At 40.1% G+C, this 19,662-nt stretch overlaps 1 protein-coding gene and 1 long non-coding RNA gene across 10 annotated transcripts in view; one reads left to right on the top strand and one right to left on the bottom strand.

The window, feature by feature from the left end:
• Window positions 1–18,373, bottom strand: part of CDK19 (cyclin dependent kinase 19) — a 161,334-nt gene extending 142,961 nt beyond the window's left edge. For 4 of the 9 annotated variants that reach the window (XM_072831770.1, XM_072831771.1, XM_072831774.1 and 1 more), the window contains exon 1: window positions 17,964–18,373. In XM_072831770.1, the coding sequence (XP_072687871.1) occupies window positions 17,964–18,091 (128 nt within the window). In that variant the 5' untranslated portion in view covers window positions 18,092–18,373. Of the gene's footprint in view, window positions 1–17,326; window positions 17,495–17,963 lie in introns of those variants that run through there. The other 5 variants (XM_072831772.1, XM_072831775.1, XM_072831779.1 and 2 more) reach the window with 4 other exon arrangements.
• The window catches only part of LOC140636514 (uncharacterized), a 41,844-nt gene continuing 40,152 nt past the window's right edge, over window positions 17,971–19,662 (top strand). The window contains exons 1-2 of the long non-coding RNA XR_012033709.1: window positions 17,971–18,630; window positions 19,291–19,347. This is a non-coding gene — a long non-coding RNA (uncharacterized lncRNA). The remainder of the gene's footprint in view (window positions 18,631–19,290; window positions 19,348–19,662) is intronic.

Genomic DNA, 19,662 nt, shown 5'->3' with positions numbered 1-19,662 from the left:
ATCCATCCAGATGTAGGGGGCACAGAGATCACCCAAAAATTCAACCCAAGGAAGTCCACACCAAGACATATGGTAATTAAAATGGCAAAAAAAATAAAAAAATAAAAAAATAAAAGCAATAGAGAAAAAATTTTTAAAGCAGAAAGAGAAAGGGGTGCCTGGGTGGCACAGTAGCTTGAGCATCTGACTCTTGCTTTTGGGTAGGGTAGTAATCTTAGATCATGAGATCAAGGCCCACATTGGGCTCTGTGTTCATCTCCTTGGGACTCCCTCTGCCTCTCCCCCCCATGCTCGTGCTCTCTCTCTCTCTCTTTCTCTGTCTCTCAAATACATAAATAAATCTTTAAAAAAAAAACAGCAAGAGGTAAGAAGACAGTTACATAAAAGGGAAACCACATAAAGCAATCAGCAGATTTTTCAGCAGGAACTTTGTAGGCCCAAAGAGAATGGCATGATACATTCAAAGTCCTAAAAGAGAAAAATCTGCAGCCAAGAATACTATCCACCAAGGATATCATTCAGAATAGAAAGAGAGATAAAGAGTTTCTCAAACAAACAAAAGCTAAAGAAAAATTCATGACCACTAAACCAGCCCTACAAGAAACATTAAAAAGGGACTCTGAGTGGAAAGGAACGACCATAAATGAGAGTATGAAGAGTAAAAAACAGAAAAGCAGTAAAAATAAATATTTCTATAAAAATTAGTGGAAGAATTCATAAAATAAAAGGACATATGGGACACTTGGCTGGCTTAGTCAGTAGAGCATACAACTCTTGATCTTGGGATCATGAACTCAAGCTCCATGCTAGGCACAGAGCTTATTTAAAAAAACAAAAGAAGTATATAAAATACAACACCATATACCTAAAACATGATGGGGAGAAGAGTAAAGAATGGGTTTAAATTTAAGCAAACATCAACTTAATATAGACTGCTATATGCAGAAGATGTTATATACAAATCTAATGGTAAACATAAATCAAAAACCAACAATAGATATGCAAAGAATAAAAAGAAAGGAATTCAAGTCTATCACTAAGGAAAGCCAACAAACATGAAAGGGAGCAAGAGAAGAAAGAACTGGAGAAATTCTATAGAAACAACCACAAAACGGTAATAAAATGGCAACACATATCTATCAATAACTACTTTGAATGTAAATGGACTAAACACTCCAATCAAAAGACACAGGGTGAGGGAATGGATAAAGCAGCAAGCCTCATTTATATGCTGCCTACAAGAGACTCATTTCAGACTGAAAGACACCAGCAGATTCAAAGTAAGGAGACAAGAAACATTTATCATGCAAGTGGATAACAAAAGAAAGCCAGGATTTCAAAATTAATATCCAACAAAATAGACTGTAACAAAAGACAAAGAAAGACACTATATAATACAAGAGGATATAACAACTATAAAAATCTATGCACCCAAAATGAGTGCAACCAAATATATATAAAACTGTTAATAACGAACATAAAGGAAATAATCCATAATAATACAATAATAGCAGGGGATGTTAACACTCCATTTACATTGATTAACAAGTCATCCAAACAGAAAATCAACAAGGAAACAATGGCTTTGCACATGTGCTGCCAAAGCAAGTACAAGGAAACAGTGGCTCTGAATGACACACTGCACCAGATGGATTTAACAGACATACTCAGAACATTCCATCCTAAAACAGCAAAATACACATTCTTTTCAAGTGCACATGGAACATTCTCCGGAATAGATCATATATTAGGCCACCAAACAAGTCTCAACGAATTTTTAAAAATCAAAGTCATATCATGCATCTTTTCTGACCATAATGCTATGACACTAGAAATCAACCACAAGAAAAAAATCTGGAAAGAGTACAGATACATGGAAGGTAAATAACATGCTACTAAACAATGAATGGGTCAACCAAGAAATCAAACAAGAAACCAAAAATTATATGGAAATAAAAATGAAAACACAACAGTCTAAAATCTTTGGAATACAGCAAGTGGTTCTAAGAGAATAGTTTACAGCAACACAGACCCACCCCAAAAATCAAGAAAAATCAAATAATCAATCTAACCTTCACTTAAAGGAGCTACAAAAATAAGAACAAATAATCTTTAACAAAAGAGGAATTGTATAATGGAAAAAGACATTCTCTTCAACAAATAGTGTTGGGAAAATCGAAGAGCAATGCAAAAGAATGAAACTGAACCATTCTTCTACCATACACAAAAATAAACTCCAAATGGATTAAAGATTTAAATGTGTAATATAAAACCATAAAAATCCCCAAAAAGAGCACAGGTAGTAATTTCTCTGACATTAGTCACAGCAACATTTTTCTGTCTCCTAAGGTAAGGAAAATAAAAGCAAAAATAAATACTGGGACAATATCAAAATAAAAATTTTCTACACAGCAAAGGAAACAACAAAACTAAAAGACAACCTACTGAATAGAAGAAGATATTTGCAAATGACATATCTAATAAAAAAGGCTTAGTATCCAAAATATATAAAGAACTGATATAACTCAATACCCAAAAAAACAAATACTCCAATTAAGAAATGGACAGAAGACATGAAGAGACATTTTTTTTTTAAGATTTTATTTATTCATGAGAGACACACAGAGAGAGAGGCAGAGACACAGGCAGAGGGAGAAGCAGGCTCCCTGCGGGGAGCCCGATGTGAGACTCTATCCCAGGATCACGCCCTGAGCCGAAAGCAGACGCTTAACCACTGAGCCACCCAGGCATCCCTGAGGAGACATTTCTACAAAGACACATAGATGGCCAAGAGACATCCAAAAAAATTTTCAAGGGATCCCTGGGTGGCGCAGCGGTTTAGCGCCTGCCTTTGGCCCAGGGCGCGATCCTGGAGACCCGGGATCGAATCCCACGTCGGGCTCCCGGTGCATGGAGCCTGCTTCTCCCTCTGCCTGTGTCTCTGCCTCTCCCTCTCTCTCTGTGTGACTATCATAAATAAATAAATATTAAAAAAAAAAAAAAAGAAAAGAAAAGAAAAAAAAATTTTTTTCAACATTTTCAATTTTCACTCATCAGCAGGGAAATGCAAATCAAAACTACAATGAGGTAACACCTCACACCTGGCAGTTGACTAAAAACAAAAACACAAGTAACAAGTGTTGGGGAGGATATGGGGAATAAGGAACCCTCTTCCACTGCTAATGGAAAGGAAAACTGGTGAAGCCACTATGTAAGACAGTATGGAGGTTCCTCAAAAAATTAAAAGTAGAGCCGCCCTACAATCCAGTATTCACAATACTGTGTACTTAACCAAAAAATACAAAAACACTAACTCAAAGGGATACATGCAACCCTATGTTTATTGCAGCATCATTTACAACAGCCAAACTACGGAAGCAACTCAAGCATCCATCAAAAAATAAATGGGTTAAGAAGATGTGGCATGCATTCATACACACACACAATAGAGTATCATTCAGCCATAAAAAGAATAAACTCTTGCCATATGCAAAAGCATGGATAAAGCTAGGGAGTATAATGCTAAGCAAAATAAGTCAATCAGAGAAAGACAAATACCATATGATCTTACTCATATGTGGAATTTAAGACAAAACAAATGAGCAAAGAAAAGAGAGAGACAAACTAAGAAACAGACTGTTTTTTAAAGTTTTAATTTTAATTCCAGTTAGTTAACATATAGTGTTATATTAGTTTCAGGTGTACAATGAGGTGATCCAACAATACCATAAATCAGCCAGTGCTCATCACAGGACAAGTGTACTTCTTAAGCCCCATTACCTATTGAAACAGATTTTTTTTTTTTTTTTTCAAACACACAAGGGTTTATTTACAAGCTCGAGCTTGGGTCCAAGTATACCCGACACAGCGGAGCAGGGACTTGGACCTGAAACAGATTCTTAACTACAGAGAACAACTGATGGTTACCAGAGGGGAGGTAGGTGTAAGGATGGAGGTAATCGAGGATGGAGATTTAAGAGTACACTTATCATGATGAAAAAATAAATAAAATGATTTAAAATGATTTAAAGAAAAAAGAACATTCAAAGTTACTGAGGATAAGAGGGGCACATATATACTATCTGTGGTGGTGAATGAAACTACATATGAAAAGCATTTAAGAAATATACATATTAAGAGCCTTAAAAACTAATATGCTTTGACATAGAAAATTTCTTTATAAGACAATTGTAAGAAAGAATCAGATATATGGACCAAAATTCATATACAAAACATCTATTCATGTTATTTGTATTATCAAAATACTGGAAAGAACTTAAATGTTCAATAATTAGAAAGGGTTAACTAAAGAATTGCAAATCCACATGACAGAAGAACATAGACATCCATTATAAAATGGGTTTTCAAAAGAAATGTAATAATATGGATAAACATTCTTCATATCTTATGTAAGAGGATCCCAAACTTATACAATCTTATTATCTTACTGACTTGTTCATGACATCTCTAGGTCAAAAGAGATATCTAGTAATTCCAGTATGGAGGTTCCTCAAAAAGGTAAAACTGGAACCACCAAATGATCCAGCAATTCCACTTCTTGGTATACAGCCAAAGGAAATGAATCACTATCTCAAAAAGATATCTATACGTCCCATGTTCATTGCAACATTATTTACAAAAGCCAAGACATGCAAACAACCTAAGTGTCCATTGGTAGATAAAAGGATAGAGAAAATGTGGCATCTGAGTAAAATGGAATATTATTCAACAATCAAAAAGAAAATCCTGCCATGCGTGACAATAAAAATAGAACCTGAGGGTATTATGCCAAGTAAAATAAGTCAGAGAAAGGCAAATACGTTATTATTTCTCTTATATGTGGAATCTTTAAAAACTAAAATAGAAACAGAGAACATATTGGTGATTACAGGAATGGAGAGGCAGAGTAGAAAGTACAAAGTACTCAAAATGTACAAATTTCCAGTTATAGGAAAAATAAGCTGTAGGGATATAATGGACAGCATGATGACTATAGTCAACAATACTGTATTGTATGTTTCAAAGCTGCTAAGAGAGTAAATCTTAAAAGTTTTCAACACAAGAAAAAAATTTGTAACTATGAAGTAGTGGATGTTAACTAAACTTATTATGATAATCATTTCACAATGTATACATATATCAAATTATTATGCAGCACACCTTATATTAATATAATGTTATATGTCAATCCAAGCTCAATAAAACCGGGAGTGGGGAGAGAGAAACCCAGAAGGAGATATCCATTCTATACCCACTAGAAAGGCTATAATAAAACAAACCAACAAAAACAGAACACCACAAGTGTTGGTGATGATGTAGAGAAATTAGAACTCTTATACACTGTACATGGGAATAGAAAATGGCACAGCTACTGTAGAAAACATTTGGCAGTTCCTTAAAAAGTTAAATATAGAATTACCATATGACCCAGAAATTACACTCCAAGAGAACTGAAAACATGTTAAGAAAAAAAAAAAAAAACCTGTCCACAAATGTTCATAACAGCATCACTCACAATAGCCAAAAAGTGGAAACAACCCAAATTTCTGAGTGGATGAATGGATAAAGAAAACGTGGTACATCCATATAGTAGTGTATCATTCTATTAAAAAGTACTAAAAGCCATAAAAAGTACTGAAGTACTGATAATTCCCCACAATATAGATGAACTTTGAACATATTATGCTAAGGGCCTGGGTGGCTCAGTCAGTTAAGCGTCCAACTCTTGATTTCAATTGAGGTCATGATCTCAGGGTTGTGGGATAGAGCCCTGTGTCTTGTGACTGGCCACAGGCTAAGCAGGGAGGCTGCTGGAGATTCTCTCCCCCTGCCCCTCCCCCTGCTCGTGCAACACGCGCTCTCTCTCAAATAATAGATAAATATTTTTTAAAAAAGAAAAAGAAAATACTAGGCTAAGTGAAAGAAGCCAGCCACAAGAAGCCACATAGTCTATGATTCTATTTACATGTAATATCCACAATAGGCAAATCCATATAGGAAAGCAGATAGTGTTTGCCGGAATCCAGGGGAGGGAAAATAGGCGCATGAACTGCTTAACAGGTATGGATTTTCTTTTGCTGTAACAAAAATGTTCTAGAACTATCTTAGTCCTTTAATAAGAAACTAAGTAGTGGTAATGGTTCCACCATGCTACAAATGTACCAAAACTCACTGAAATGTTTAACTTTGAAATGGGGAACTTTGTTTTGTCAATTTTACTTTTAATTAAAAATAATGACACATAATTAACCAATTGAAAACACCAGGAGGGAGGTAGGAGAAACTGGAGGAAGGTGGTTAAAAGGTACAAACTTCCAGTTATAATAACCTACAACACTATGCCCATAGCTAACACCACTATATGATATACAAGAAAGTTCTTAAGAGAATAGATACTAAGAGCTCTCATCACAAGGAGAAATTTTTATTTTATCTTTATGAGATGATAGAATTAACTAATTCTATTGTGGTAAATCATTTCACAATACATGTAAATCAAACAAGTATACAATCATACCTTATGCTATACACTTTTTTTTTTATTACTTAAGTAATCTCTATATCCAATGTGGGGCTCAAACTCATGACCCCAAGATCAAAAGTTGTTTTTTTTTTCATGATATACAGAGAGAGAGGCAGAGACACAGGCAAAGGGAGAAGCAGGCTCCTCACAGAGAGCCTGATGGGGGTTGGGGGGCTCAATCCCAGGACCCCAGGATCACAACCTGAGCCAAAGGCAGACGCTCAACCAATGAGACACCCAGGTGCCCCCTAAGATCAACAGTTGAATTCTCTCCCAACTGAGCCAGCCAGGTGCCCCTATGCTACACCCCTCAAACTTATACAGTAATGTATGTAAATTATGTCTCAATTGAAGGGGGTAGGAAAGACCAGAAGAATATGCCAAAATATTACCAATGTTTATCTCTGAGTGGTCGGGGTTTTGAGTGGTCTTATTATGTGATTTATATTTTCTTCTTTATGTTTCTATAATTCCTAGCTTTCCTTTAATGAGTACATATTGGGTTTTTGTTAACACGTTGATTTTTATAAGATAATAAAAGCTGTTTTATTTTTTTAAGATATTTGCCTCTTTTATGCCTGGCTGGCTCAGTCAGTAGAGCATGCAACTCTTGATCTTGGGGTCACGAGTTCAAGCCCTCATTGAGTGTAGGGTTTACTTTAAAAATAAATAATAAATAATAAAATTTTAATAAAAAATAAGGGGCAACTGGCTGGCTCAGTCAGTGGAATATGCAATTCTTGATCTCAGGGTTGTGAGTTTGAACCCCACATTGAGCATGGAGCCTACTTAAAAAGAATAAATAAATTTTTTAAAAATCAAAAATTAAAAATAAAGATATTTTGCCTTTTTCTCGTAAGTTATACGTACTTTGCAGTTTAAACGTTTTATCATTTTTAAATAGGTAATATAAATGTAGTAAAATAAATATGAACAGGTATTTTTCAAATAATACAAGAGCATATACTTTTTTTCAAAAAATCTTCTCAACCCAACTTTCCTTCCTGTAGACTATCACAATTACCAATTTGTTGTGATACTTCCAATCTCAGTTTTTGCAGTCTGAGATTACATCTCATTTATCCTGCATACTCATTACCTATGGCACAATACTTGGCTCATGGAAAGGAATCAAATGAAAAATAGTAAACAATGGATAAATGAATGGATAGCCAGTAAAATGAAGACAGATGAAAAGAGCGACGCCTGAGTGGCTCAGCAGTTGAGCATCTGCCTTAGGCTCAGGATGTGATCCTGGGGTCAGGTATCCTGGGGTCCAGGGATGGAGTCCCACATCCGGCTCCCTACAGGGAGCCTGCTTCCCCCTCTGCCTATGTCTCTGCCTCTCTCTGTGGGTCTCTCATGAATAAATAAATAAAATCTTTAAAAAAAAAAAAAAAGACAGATGAAAAGAGATAATAGAAGACAGGCAGAGAGAGGATGATGTATGAAAATTTGGATAGAGATAGGTTGATGAATGAATAGGTGAATAGACGAATGTTGTTGAGAACTTACTATTAAAGTAACAATAAAACCAACATAATTTATATATATGTGAAAACAAAAATATTTCCATTATCTTGGTCTAGCAGATTATAAGAAAAATATTAACGAGGAAAAGCTAAAAACAGCACATGGTACATACATAAATTACTTAAGAAACACCATAAATGAGCTAAGTATTAATAAGGAATTTATTTATTTATTAAACCAATGCCCTATTAAACTCGGGCAGTCAGGCTCACACTGAATAAAAGAATAGCGACCCCCCACCAAAGACCAAATTGGTAATCCAAAAGATTGGATAAAGGAAACCTTTCAGAATGTAGAGAGAAAAATGAGTTGCAATTTTTGAAAATGGATTTAAGAGACATAGAAGGTAGAGCCTAAAAGGTCAACATTTGTTAATACGCACATCTGAAGAAGAGAACAAGAAAGGCAACAGAGGGAGAAGAAAAAATAATCAAATAAATAACAGGAAATAAAAATTGCCCTAAATCAAAGATAAAAGAAAAAGTCCACTAAAAGATCAATATAAAACAGGCAAGATTGGAAAAGGGGAGTGAAGGAGTAGGGGATAGGCAGGAGGAGTGCAACTAGACTAAATATCACTTTTTACCTTTTAAGTTCAAATTACATGCATTGGTTATGTATTCAAAAAATAAATACTTTGTTAAAGACACAGAAACAAAGGCATATAATTTTTTTAAAAAACTATATTTTCTAGACAGACTTTGGTGAAATTTTAGAATGCCGAGATAAAGTGAAAAATCCTAAGAGATTCCAGAAAGGAAAATGCAAGCTTCCAATAAAGAAACTCCCGTGAGCAACAAGAAATACCAGAAGAAATGAAGCAATAGTTTTGGGTTCTGAGACAAAAATTGTTCTTAATATAGAATTCCATATTCAGCCAAACTATTAATCAAGTATGAGTACAAAACACATTATCAGACACACAAGAACTCAGAATATGTACACATCCTATATGAAAAAGCTTCTCAAAAGGATGTACTCAACTGAACCAAAACAAAAAGTCCAAGAAAAATCACATGAAATGTAAAGAAACATTATTAGCTAAGCAAGAGCCAGAATATTTGAAGAAAGGGCAAAACAACTTAAGAATAAGACCCATTAGGCCTGAATACCTGAAAGATTGTTTTAAGCACCACTTATTTTATGCCCAAGATTACTTTTCCTTCTCCACGGGTCTCAATATACTAATTCACCCCACAATAAATATTTCATAATCATAGTATTTTAAGGCTGTTAAAAGGTTTTCAGTGTTCCCTTCGTAGAATCAACTTATAGACAAAAAGCAGGCTGCATAAAAATTATACTTTAAATATTGGCAGATAGAGAAAAAAAGAAGAAATATATTACTTTCCTTAATATTCGTATCAGGAAGACCACAAATAATATCTAAACTAACAAATCAAGAAAAAGAAGTTTATGATCTAAATAAAGTCATAAAAGCATTCCCCCCCAAAAAAATTTAAAATACCAAAGGTAATAAATTTGAACACTGAGATGGGAAAGGGGAAAACAAGCGGTAGTGCAATTTCACAAAATTGCTCAGCTTTTCTGGTGGAAAATCAACAACAACAACAAAAAAAAAAACACCTAAATTTGATAAACCAAGAAACAGAATTATAGAGGCACCTGGGTGGCTCAGTAGGTTAAGCACCTGACGTTCAGATCAGGTCATGATCTCAGAGTCCTGGGATGGAGCTCAGCAGAGTATCTGTTTGTCCCTCTCCCGCTGCCCCTCCCTTCACTCATGCTTGCAAATACATAGTCTCTCAAATAAACAAATAAATATTTTTTAAAGAAACAGTTATATGCTTATTATTTAAAGTTATAATGGTGAGCACTAGCAAAACTTAGAAACAGCTAACACTGGCTACCTCTGAGAAATGAGGGAAGCTTGAGAGTGGACAATAAGAAGGAAGGCTTTTACTTTTCATTTTACATACAGTTGTACTGTTGGGGTTTTTTTAATCATGTACAATATTATTTGATAAATTTTAATTGCATAAAAATAAAAATAATTCCATTTTGACACAAATATACTATAAGGATCAAAAGATTACTGAGAAATTAGTTAAGCTACACAAGGTCAAATTACATATAATTTTCCAGAAAAAAAAAAAGGAAAATTTTTAATTTGCACCTAAACCCAAGACAATAGGATTCACTCAGTGTTTAAGTCACTCTTAAAATGCAATTATAATAATCACACTGCAAAAGGGAAAGAGAAAAAGGAAACTAACTTTTGTAAAAAGCAACATGCTTCGCTCAGACCACTTGGTACTTCCATAGATGAGCTTATTTAACAATCTTAAGAAAAACTATAACTGGGACTCCTGGATGGCTCAGCAGTTGAGCATCTGCCTTTGGCTCAGGTTGTGATCTCGGAGTCCCAGGATCGAGTCCCACATTGGGCTCCCCATGGGGAGCTTGCTTCTCCCTCTGCCTGTGTCTCTGCCTCTATTTCTCATGAATAAATAAATTAAATATTTTTTTAAAAAGATAAATTATAACTTTCCTACAGAAAGACACAACTAACCTGTAAGGCACACTAACCACCTATAAGGCAAAAGTTTTACCTTATTTTTCCAGCAGCCTTGGATTCACCTTTCTGTCCAAATGTAAGTATTTACGAAAGTTTGCCATGACACGATTTTGGTCTGTGGTCACAGTACAAAACAAAATTAAATCCATTTCCTAATCATGTTCTGCTTGGTAACTGAGATCATCAACCACAAAATCTCACTGAAGTAAAATTTTTAGATAGAACACACAACAAGTTTAAAGCCTCTATGAGGATGTGTTTTTCCTTTAGAAAGACTCATTATATTAGAAATTTAAGATATTTTATAAGGATACTAATTACTTGAGGACTTTATAGGTTTTTACTTCTCTTTGATCCATCATTTACTTTTGGATAAGAATTCAAACCCTCAATAAAAAAACTGCTGCACACTTGTATCCTGAATTACATCCTGTCTCCTCTCTTGAGGCTCTCTTTTATCCTGCACAATGCATGCTCAAAAGGGCTATTACAGGAAGTGTTGAACTATCAGCTATTTATAAATGGACAAAATCTTCAAATAGCTTTGCCGGCTACCTCTTCATGGTTCTAGACCTTAAACGCTACCTATTTTTAAAGAAACAGTCATGTTAATAATTCAAAATATTAAAATGCTCTCTAGGGAAAAAAATATCTTGTCCCTTTGTTTTGAGATCCAAAAGCAGCACTATTATACAATCCCGACATCACAAGATAACAAACAAGCTGATCTTTAAAAAACACATTAACCAAATAGTCTTACTCTTATAATTTGCCACCAAGAAATTTTCAAATTGTAATATATTGCCTTCAAGTCTTCTATACTAATGTCTACATTTCACTATGCTACGTGAGCATTTTGCAAAACAAGCACAGTTTAACATCACATGTTAATTTTTTTCCCAGCATATTCAGTCCAAATATATAGTACACAAAAGTAAAAATCCTTAATTCATCAATATTGACATCCATTACATTGAAAAAAAAAGCAAAACAAAACAAAACAAACTTTCCATAGATCTACTTTTTTCCGCACATAGAACTCGGAGACTTGCCTTTTCCATGCTACTAAAACAGTAACCTCTACTTCCTATGGCAAAATAATAATTTAGAACTCATTTATATTTATGAATAATTATTCTTAGAGCCTTAAACATTTCTTTTCCTTATTCTCAGCATCCTTGTCTATAGTCTTTAGAGATTTATATCTCATGTATCATCATGTTAGCAAATCATTTCAAGCCAGTACTTCCAAAGGGAAATAGCTTACAGAAAAGTAAATTAGCTACAGTAATACACACAAAAACTGTACTTACTAGGACATTCATTGCAGTATTAGTACTAGCAAAAGATTGGCAACAGCCTAAAAGTCCAAACTAAGAGGGACAGTTAAGTAATTTATGTCAATACAATGGAGTACAATGAAACTATTAACAATAACTAGGCATCTCTGCCTATCTTATATAAGGACTTTCAAATTATATTTGTTTAAAAATATAGAGAGAAATGTAAACTATTTATCATCAAACACAACACACCCCAAGAAAATCTCTCTAAAATGGAAAACCAAGTATGGCTGCCTGTAGAAAGGAGAAAGGGTGGGGAAAGGGAAGGCTTACGTATTTCATTATGTCTTTTTATGCACATGCACTTACAAATTACTGAACACATACTTTTTTTAACAAAGTATTTTTCAAAAACAAATATTCTCGATTGCATTCAAATTGACAGTTTTTCAGTGGAAGTATTGGCTTGCATTATCAAACTGTTTCAGCCTCAAAATCCCTTCTCTACCTTGAAAGACATGAGCTTTCCTATTTCATTTGTCCACACTGTCATATACCCCATTGTTACTAAATGGTCACATCAGGGGCACCTGGCTGGCTCAGTCAGTGAAGCACGCAACTCTTGATCTTGGGGTCATGAAGCCCAAGATCTTGAGCCCCGTATTGGGTGTAGAGATTACTTAAATTAAAAAAAAAAAAAAAGTCACTTCATAGATTTGAAAATTATGTGTTGCTGCGCCATGCATTCCAAATATTCTAAGCCTTCCCAGTCCAGTATCATAGCGACTAGCCAGCTTTTCAGTCATAGTAATCACATTCCTTAAGCCACATGTGGCTAGTGGCTACTATACTGTAGAGCATAGATGCAGTTCCATCAGTTCATGAAGTTCTATTAGACATCACTGCTCTAAACTAAGGGTTGGTAAACTAAGCAGGGAACGCTACAGCCTGCAGACCAAAGCCAGCTCACCATCTGTTTTTGTAAATAAAGTTCTATTGGGACATAATCATTCTAATTTATATTCATTTATACATTGTGGATACTGTGGCACTACAACAGCAGATTCAAGTAATTATAGCATATATGGTATGGCCCACAAAGCCCCAAATATTTAGTATCTGCCTCTTTGTGGAAAAAAGGTTGTCGGCCACTGCTCTACACAATCAAATTTCATTGAAAAGAGCATTTCTTTCCCTTGGGCTCCAAAAATAAAGTTCTGAAGGCTTGCACTGCATTAATGAAGAACCAACTAAACATAAACCAGTGATTTACTAGTGCCAATTAAACGTAAACCCAAAATATCAATAAATTTCCTAAAGTATGCTTGAATGCTGGCATTTTCTAAGCATCTCTATAAAATAGCTAGCAAAAGCACAGAAGAGACACCTGGGTGGCTCAGTCAGTTTTGCTTCCAAATCTTGATGTGGGCTCAGGTCATGATCTCAGGGTTGTAAGATTGAGCCCTGCAGCTTATTACTTAAAAGCAATATTACACACCTAACAACAAGAGGGCAAAATCACAGCTAATGAGTTTCCTTGGTGAATAAGAGAAGGCTTCTAGAAGAACAACTATTTGAATTGGGTATTAAGTATGAGCAGGAGTTTACCAAGTTTATGGGAGTGAGAAAAGGGAGGGAGGAATGGCAGAGCAACACCATTCTACTTTGAATGCAGGGAAGGAGAAAAAAAAAAAAAGACATGAAAAGGACTTACCAAGTCCAGTGCTACAGAAACATGGCTTGAACACTCTGGAAAATAGGACGGAGTTGATGGCAAGTATAAATAAAGTCTGTAAAGACTAAAAGACTTTAGGATCCGAATGCAAATAGCTTTACGTGCCAAAGTAAGGAATGAAGATCAGATGTGATCCATAGAGAAATCCACAGTTTTCCAAGATGGGACATGATTGATTTTGCTTTATAGAAAAGTGACCCTGGGCAACTTGGATCTTGGACTATGGTGAGGAAAGACTAACAGCAGAGACCAGCTTGGCTACTGTGCAGATCAGAGATGGCGGACCAAAGTAAGGACAGTGAGAATGAAGAGAGAAGCCAGATGAAAAGGACTATAGGCCTGCACTCCTGCTTTTTTTAAATGTCCATGTGATATTTTCCCTTTTCTGTATTTGTTGGTATAGATATATCCTTTGCATGGAAAAAGTTTATACAGTAAGATTGTCAAAAATGGAGGCAATGTTGCCTTTTTTGTTCTGCCTCCTATGGTATTAAGAAGGAAAACATCAGAAAATGTCACGACTCAGTCACGAGATCTGGATTGCTGTCTTGTAATTTGCTGTGAGGCTTGTCTTTGCTATGAGACTCTGGTCATGACAGCTCTGGTTTTCTCATTTGTAAAAAAGAAATGAGACTAAATGATCCAAAATTCTCGATAGCATTCTAAAATGCTACAATCATACTTCTTTAATCTTCGTAGATCTGCCAAGAAGAAGAATGCAAATACAATTGCCTAGCTACAAGCCAAATGTGAAAAATCCATCAAAACCAGGCTGATATGACCATGCTTATTATTTACCTATATGCATCCACATGTACCTAACTACATTTGTGAAGGATTTCATGACCTACATGAAGATATGCAGTCACCAATTACTCATCTGTAACTTAAGATACATTAAGATGTATAGTCACAACTACTCATCTGAAACCCTAAGGCAAAAGCGAAACTCTGTTGTCAGCCATTTCACTTTCAATTACCATGTATCTTTCAAAAACATTTCCAAAAAGGAGCATTATTTTAATGGAGTGGTTCAAAGACTCAATGAATGTTTGCAAAGTTGAATAGTAGTAATGTTGGATACAACAGTTTTCAGACCTAACATTATCCTATGGAATCATTTGTTTGGACCTCTTGTTGACAAAAGAACTTTTTAATAATGTTCCTTTATCAATCAAAACAAAGTTTTTCAAATTTAAGAAATATCGCCTTGAGATTTGTAACCATAAACCATTGTGTGATGTTAATGCTAAAAGAAAAACTATTACAAATTCTTGCTCTTTCTAAAAAGTCTAGAAGTATTCTGAACTTGTTTCTCAAGAATAACTTTTAAGCCTAATTTTAATTAAAAAGGATGGTTGGATCAAAAGATTCTCTTTCTCCAAAACAAAAAGAACAAGTAATATTATTATTAAAAGTGAAAAACCCAAATGTAATCTTTCATTTCCACTCTGTTATAAACTTATGTGGTACAACTGACATAGCCTAAGGTAAAATCATATTTTGATGGAAATATTCTAAGGTTTTTTAAGGTGTAGACTAGTATAAACTACAATCAGAGACTTTTCTAGTGATGTTTTGGGTTACATTACTTCTTCCAGTGTTTCTCTGAAAGATCTGAATGATTTTTTGGTTACATAATACTATGTTATATACAGAATAATTTCTCTTTAATGAACCATGTCATTTTTTTTCTTGTTCCATAAGATAGCCTTATACATTTTTTCTGAATTAACCAAAATAAATTCTGTCAAGAGCTAACCTGTAATGGACCATGATCAGAGTGTAAAATCCTTTACTATGCAAATCTGCATCACAGCTTAGAACCATCACTAAAAACTTTGTTCTTTCAAATCGCTTGTATCACGGAACATAAAACTAATCCTACCAACCCACAAGAGATGTGTTTACTGTAAAACCTCAAATCTCAACTAGACCTTTGACCCAAGAAAACCTACCTTTATAATGACTTTTCTTATAACCAATACAGTGATATCAACTAATGCTTTCAGATCCTAAAAGTTTCTTTAAAAAGCGTATTTTGAAGATACACAAACTGATCTTATTCTATTCGAGAAACTTTATTAATTCTGCTCAAACAAATTTCACTCAAGAAGAAAAGTGTAGTCGAATCAAGAACTTTATTAGAGGGGAAAAATATTAAAAAAAAAAAAAAGAACAATGAGAAGCAGGAATTAAATTTAGCTGTTTTTTGGTTGTGGCCCATGCTATCAAAAAATACAATTCAAAAGCAGAATCCTCAATTTTTCTCACAAGTTACCTACTGAAAGGAAGCTATTTTTAACAACAAAAATGAAAATACATCTTAGAAATTCCAGATCAAGTGTATCACAACGTAAGCACGAGGAGTATGAAAAACACACAAGGTGGGATTTGTTTTGTAATGCCAGTGTCCAACCAGGAAAACTAGATGTGCTCTTCCCCAAGTATATCTGCTAAGATTCCTTACAGGGACACCAGGAGAACAAGCAGAGCTAATATTCCAGAAGCAAAATACAAGTTAATTATAGTGCCTCACAGTCCAAGATATTAATTCAAGGACGACACCTGGCAAGTAACTGCAAGAACCATGAGTTAAGCTACAACTGAACGCCATGGGGCTCGTCCAGTTCAGAAGGCAAAAGCTAAACGCGGCTCACAATCCTCTCTCCGCACGTGTGCAGCACCTCGTGAGGCCACGACGCTCTAGGGCGAAACGGCGTGTAGGGTCGGGCTCCGCGGGCTCCCCGGGCACCGGCGCGCGGCCCCGCCTGCTCCGCCCTGGCCCCCCCACACCAGCTGCAGCGATGGCAACAGGCAGGTGCGCAGGACGCGACGCAGCGCCGCCAGTCCCACTAACGTCGCCGCGGCCGATCCTCCCTTCACTCAGGGATGTCCCGTTACGAGCCTACAAACTCTCTCCCCCGAGTGGTTTCTGACAGCCTTGGGAACCTAGGCGGGAGGGCTCGAGAGACGTCCCCGGGCTCCCGGCTCCGGGGGAGGAGGATCCCCGCCAGGGTGGGCGGAGGGGAGGCCAAGGGTTCACCCCGACCCTCCTCGCCGCGGGGAGCTGGTGCCTCCGGCCCTGCAGCCCGCGCACGGCTACCCTACAGGACCAAGGACAGGCGCTGTCAATACTTTCTCCAGCTCGCCTTCTCCTAAGACGGCGATCCATGGACGCTTCTAAGAGGTGTTACCACGGGTCGCCCTCAACTCCCCGGGAGAACAAGAGATCCAGGCCCGCCTTCCGTCCTGGCCCATCCAGGTGCTCGGGAGCCCCCAGCGCGCAGTCATTCGGCCAGGGGGGCGCAGGGGAGGACCTCAGGATGCCCCAGATTGGGGTGTGGAGGACCTCAGGATGCCCCAGGTGCGGGTCTGGAGGACCTCAGGATGCCCCCAGGTCGGGGTGCGGAGGACCTCAAGATGCCCCAGGTCGGGGTGCGGAGGACCTCAGGATGCCCCAGGTCCGGGTGGGGAGGACCTCAGGATGCCCCAGGTCGGGGTGCGGAGGACCTCAGGATGCCCCAGGTCGGGGTGCGGAGGACCTCAGGATGCCCCAGGTCCGGGTGGGGAGGACCTCAGGATGCCCCAGGTCGGGGTGCGGAGGACCTCAGGATGCCCAAGGTCGCGGGGGGTGGGGGGTGGGGGGACGAGTTAGGGAACTAGGCGAAGTTCCGCCGGTAAAGCGCGGCGGGTCTCCCGGGAGGTCCCACCTCGGAGGGGAGGCGCGGAATTCACAAGGTGCAAAGGCGGAATCGGCGGGGGGAGGATGGATCCCGAAGTCGGCGGGTGTAGACAGGGGCTGCGCCCAGAGCCGGGAGGCTGCCCGGGCCCCCAGCGCTCGGCCGCGCCGCCGGCTCCCCGTCTGGGTTTCAAACCGCCGCCCCCGGGAAGGCGCTCAGCCGATTGGAAGTTCCGCCACGACCGTCACCGGCCCAGGGCCGGAGCGGCAACTCCTCGACGAAGCTCTCCCGGCGCCCCGCGTGCCCCCCGCCCGCCCCCGAGAGCAGACCCCGCCAACTCCACCTCCGCGGAGGTGCCCCCTCGAGTCCCCGCCGCCAGCCCGGGGCGCGCGGGGGGCGCCCTCGGGGACGGGACCGCCGCCCCCCGACCGGGCTGCGCCGCGGGAGTCCGCGGGGCGCGACGGGGCCGCGCGGGGCGGAGGGTGCAGGGTGGAGGGTGGGGGGGCAGCGCCCGCGCCCCCCAGTCCGCGCCGGGACGCGCGGCCCCGCGCCCCCCGCCGCCTCGCCCCCCGGGAGCGGCCCGCCCCGGCTCCGACCCAGCCGCCCCGCGCGGTCGCGGGCAGGGCGAGGACCCGGGCGAGCCCGCTCCCCCCGCCCCTGCTCTTACCCATCTTTCCGCCTCGCCTTGTAGACGTGCCCGTAGGTGCCGCGTCCCACTTTGCACCCTTCGTACTCAAACAAATCCTCCACCCGCTCCCGCTCCGCCGCCAGCTTCGCCTTGAAATCATAATCCATTGTCTGCTTTCCCCATAGAGGCACCGGGACGCGGGGGCCGCCGCCGCTCAGTCCCTCCTCCTCCTCCTCCCCCCGCGCCCGCCGCTCCACTTCTCCAACAGCCGCCTCTCGGGCGCGCGCGCGCCGCCCGCCGCCCCGCGGTCCGCCTTCAGCAAGGGACTCCTCGGCGGCCGCGGCAGCCACCTCCTCCTCCACCACCACCTCCTCCTCCTCCTCCTCGGCGGCGGCGGCGGCGGCGGCTCCCGCAGGCAGCCCCAGTCCCGCCTCCCCCCTTCATTTCCTTGTTTTGGAACCTGGTGGGCCGCGCCGCGGCTTCCTCGAGCTCATTAACGAACCATCCCGCCCACCCCGAGGTCGCGGGGGCTCCTGGGAAATGTAGTTCCGGAGGGCCCCAACAGCAACCGAGTTTCGCCAGCAGAAGAAATACAACACCCAGGCTGCTTTGGGCCGCCACAGCCCCGCCCCGCGAGGCGGGCACGCCTGCGCACTGCGGCCGCCCCTCCCCCTCAGGTAGCGCCGGACTGCCAGTTCCTGTGAAGGTGGGAAGCTTCAAGTTGCCGAATTCTTTCTGCGAGTCTGTGGGGGAGCGGGTGGAAAAAAGGCCCTTGTTGTGGTGTAGAGGAAGGTACTCCACTATCACTGCCCCCGGGCGAGAGGGAGAGTGGAAAGTACGTAACAAGTGCTCGGCTCAGGAGTTTGCGCCGGCGGTTAGAGAGGCGAGGACTGTGGTTAGAGCAGTTGTGCTGCAAGACGGTTTGTTTTTCGTGGCGATTGGTCCGCTCGTTGCCCCGCCCCCCTCCGCCGCTCATTGGCTGAGACTAGAGAATGACGTCCTCGTCGGTGCGTGGGTATCCCCGGGCTTTGGCTCCTTTCCCGCTCTTGATTGGTAATTGGGTGTGCTCGGTTGTTCTGATAGGTCCATCTTTTTTCTTTACGATGCAAAAACCGTATTTCAAAAGCTGAACCCTCAGCGGTTTCCTAGGGCTGGCGTCGGTCTGCGGAGAACTTCTGAGGCCCGGCAGCCAATCATCCTTTTCCTGGCGCTCGAGTCATGGTCTCCTCCCACCATATGCGGTTCCCACAGCCAAGCTTTGGGCCATCTGTCTAAGGACAATTCAAGTGCCAGGAGGATGCATCGTCTTAAAAGCAGGCATCAGGTTTGCATTGTAAAAGATGTTTGTTTTTTTTTTTTTTTTAAGGTCTGTGCATAATGGTGACGTTCTCCAAGGATGTCTGAGAAAGTGTCCTTAATCAAGGTGAATATGGATTCATTTAATTCCTGCGTCCTTAGGATGCTTGGGATACGATTTTATGCGTGATTGGTGCTAGGATAAGAATAATATACCACATTTAGTGGGAGCACAAAGGAAGAATTGGTCCCCTTTATCTAAAGTGGTAAGGAAAGTTAGTAGTGACACCTCCCTCCCCCCCCCCCCCCACCTGCTAGGTTTGGGAAGAAACCTGGAAAACTTGGGAGTGGGGGATGGAGATCATTGATTTACTACAAGAGTAAATTTCTTAAGGAACTTTCTCAGATCTTGAAGTCAATCAAACGTATCTGAAAATCTTAG

The sequence above is a fragment of the Canis lupus genome, chromosome 7 (genome assembly GCF_048164855.1).
Source record: "Canis lupus baileyi chromosome 7, mCanLup2.hap1, whole genome shotgun sequence".
NCBI classification, from domain to species: Eukaryota; Metazoa; Chordata; class Mammalia; order Carnivora; family Canidae; genus Canis; species Canis lupus.
Note: the sequence above shows the minus strand (reverse complement) of the source record. Positions and strands in the feature narration are given on the sequence as shown.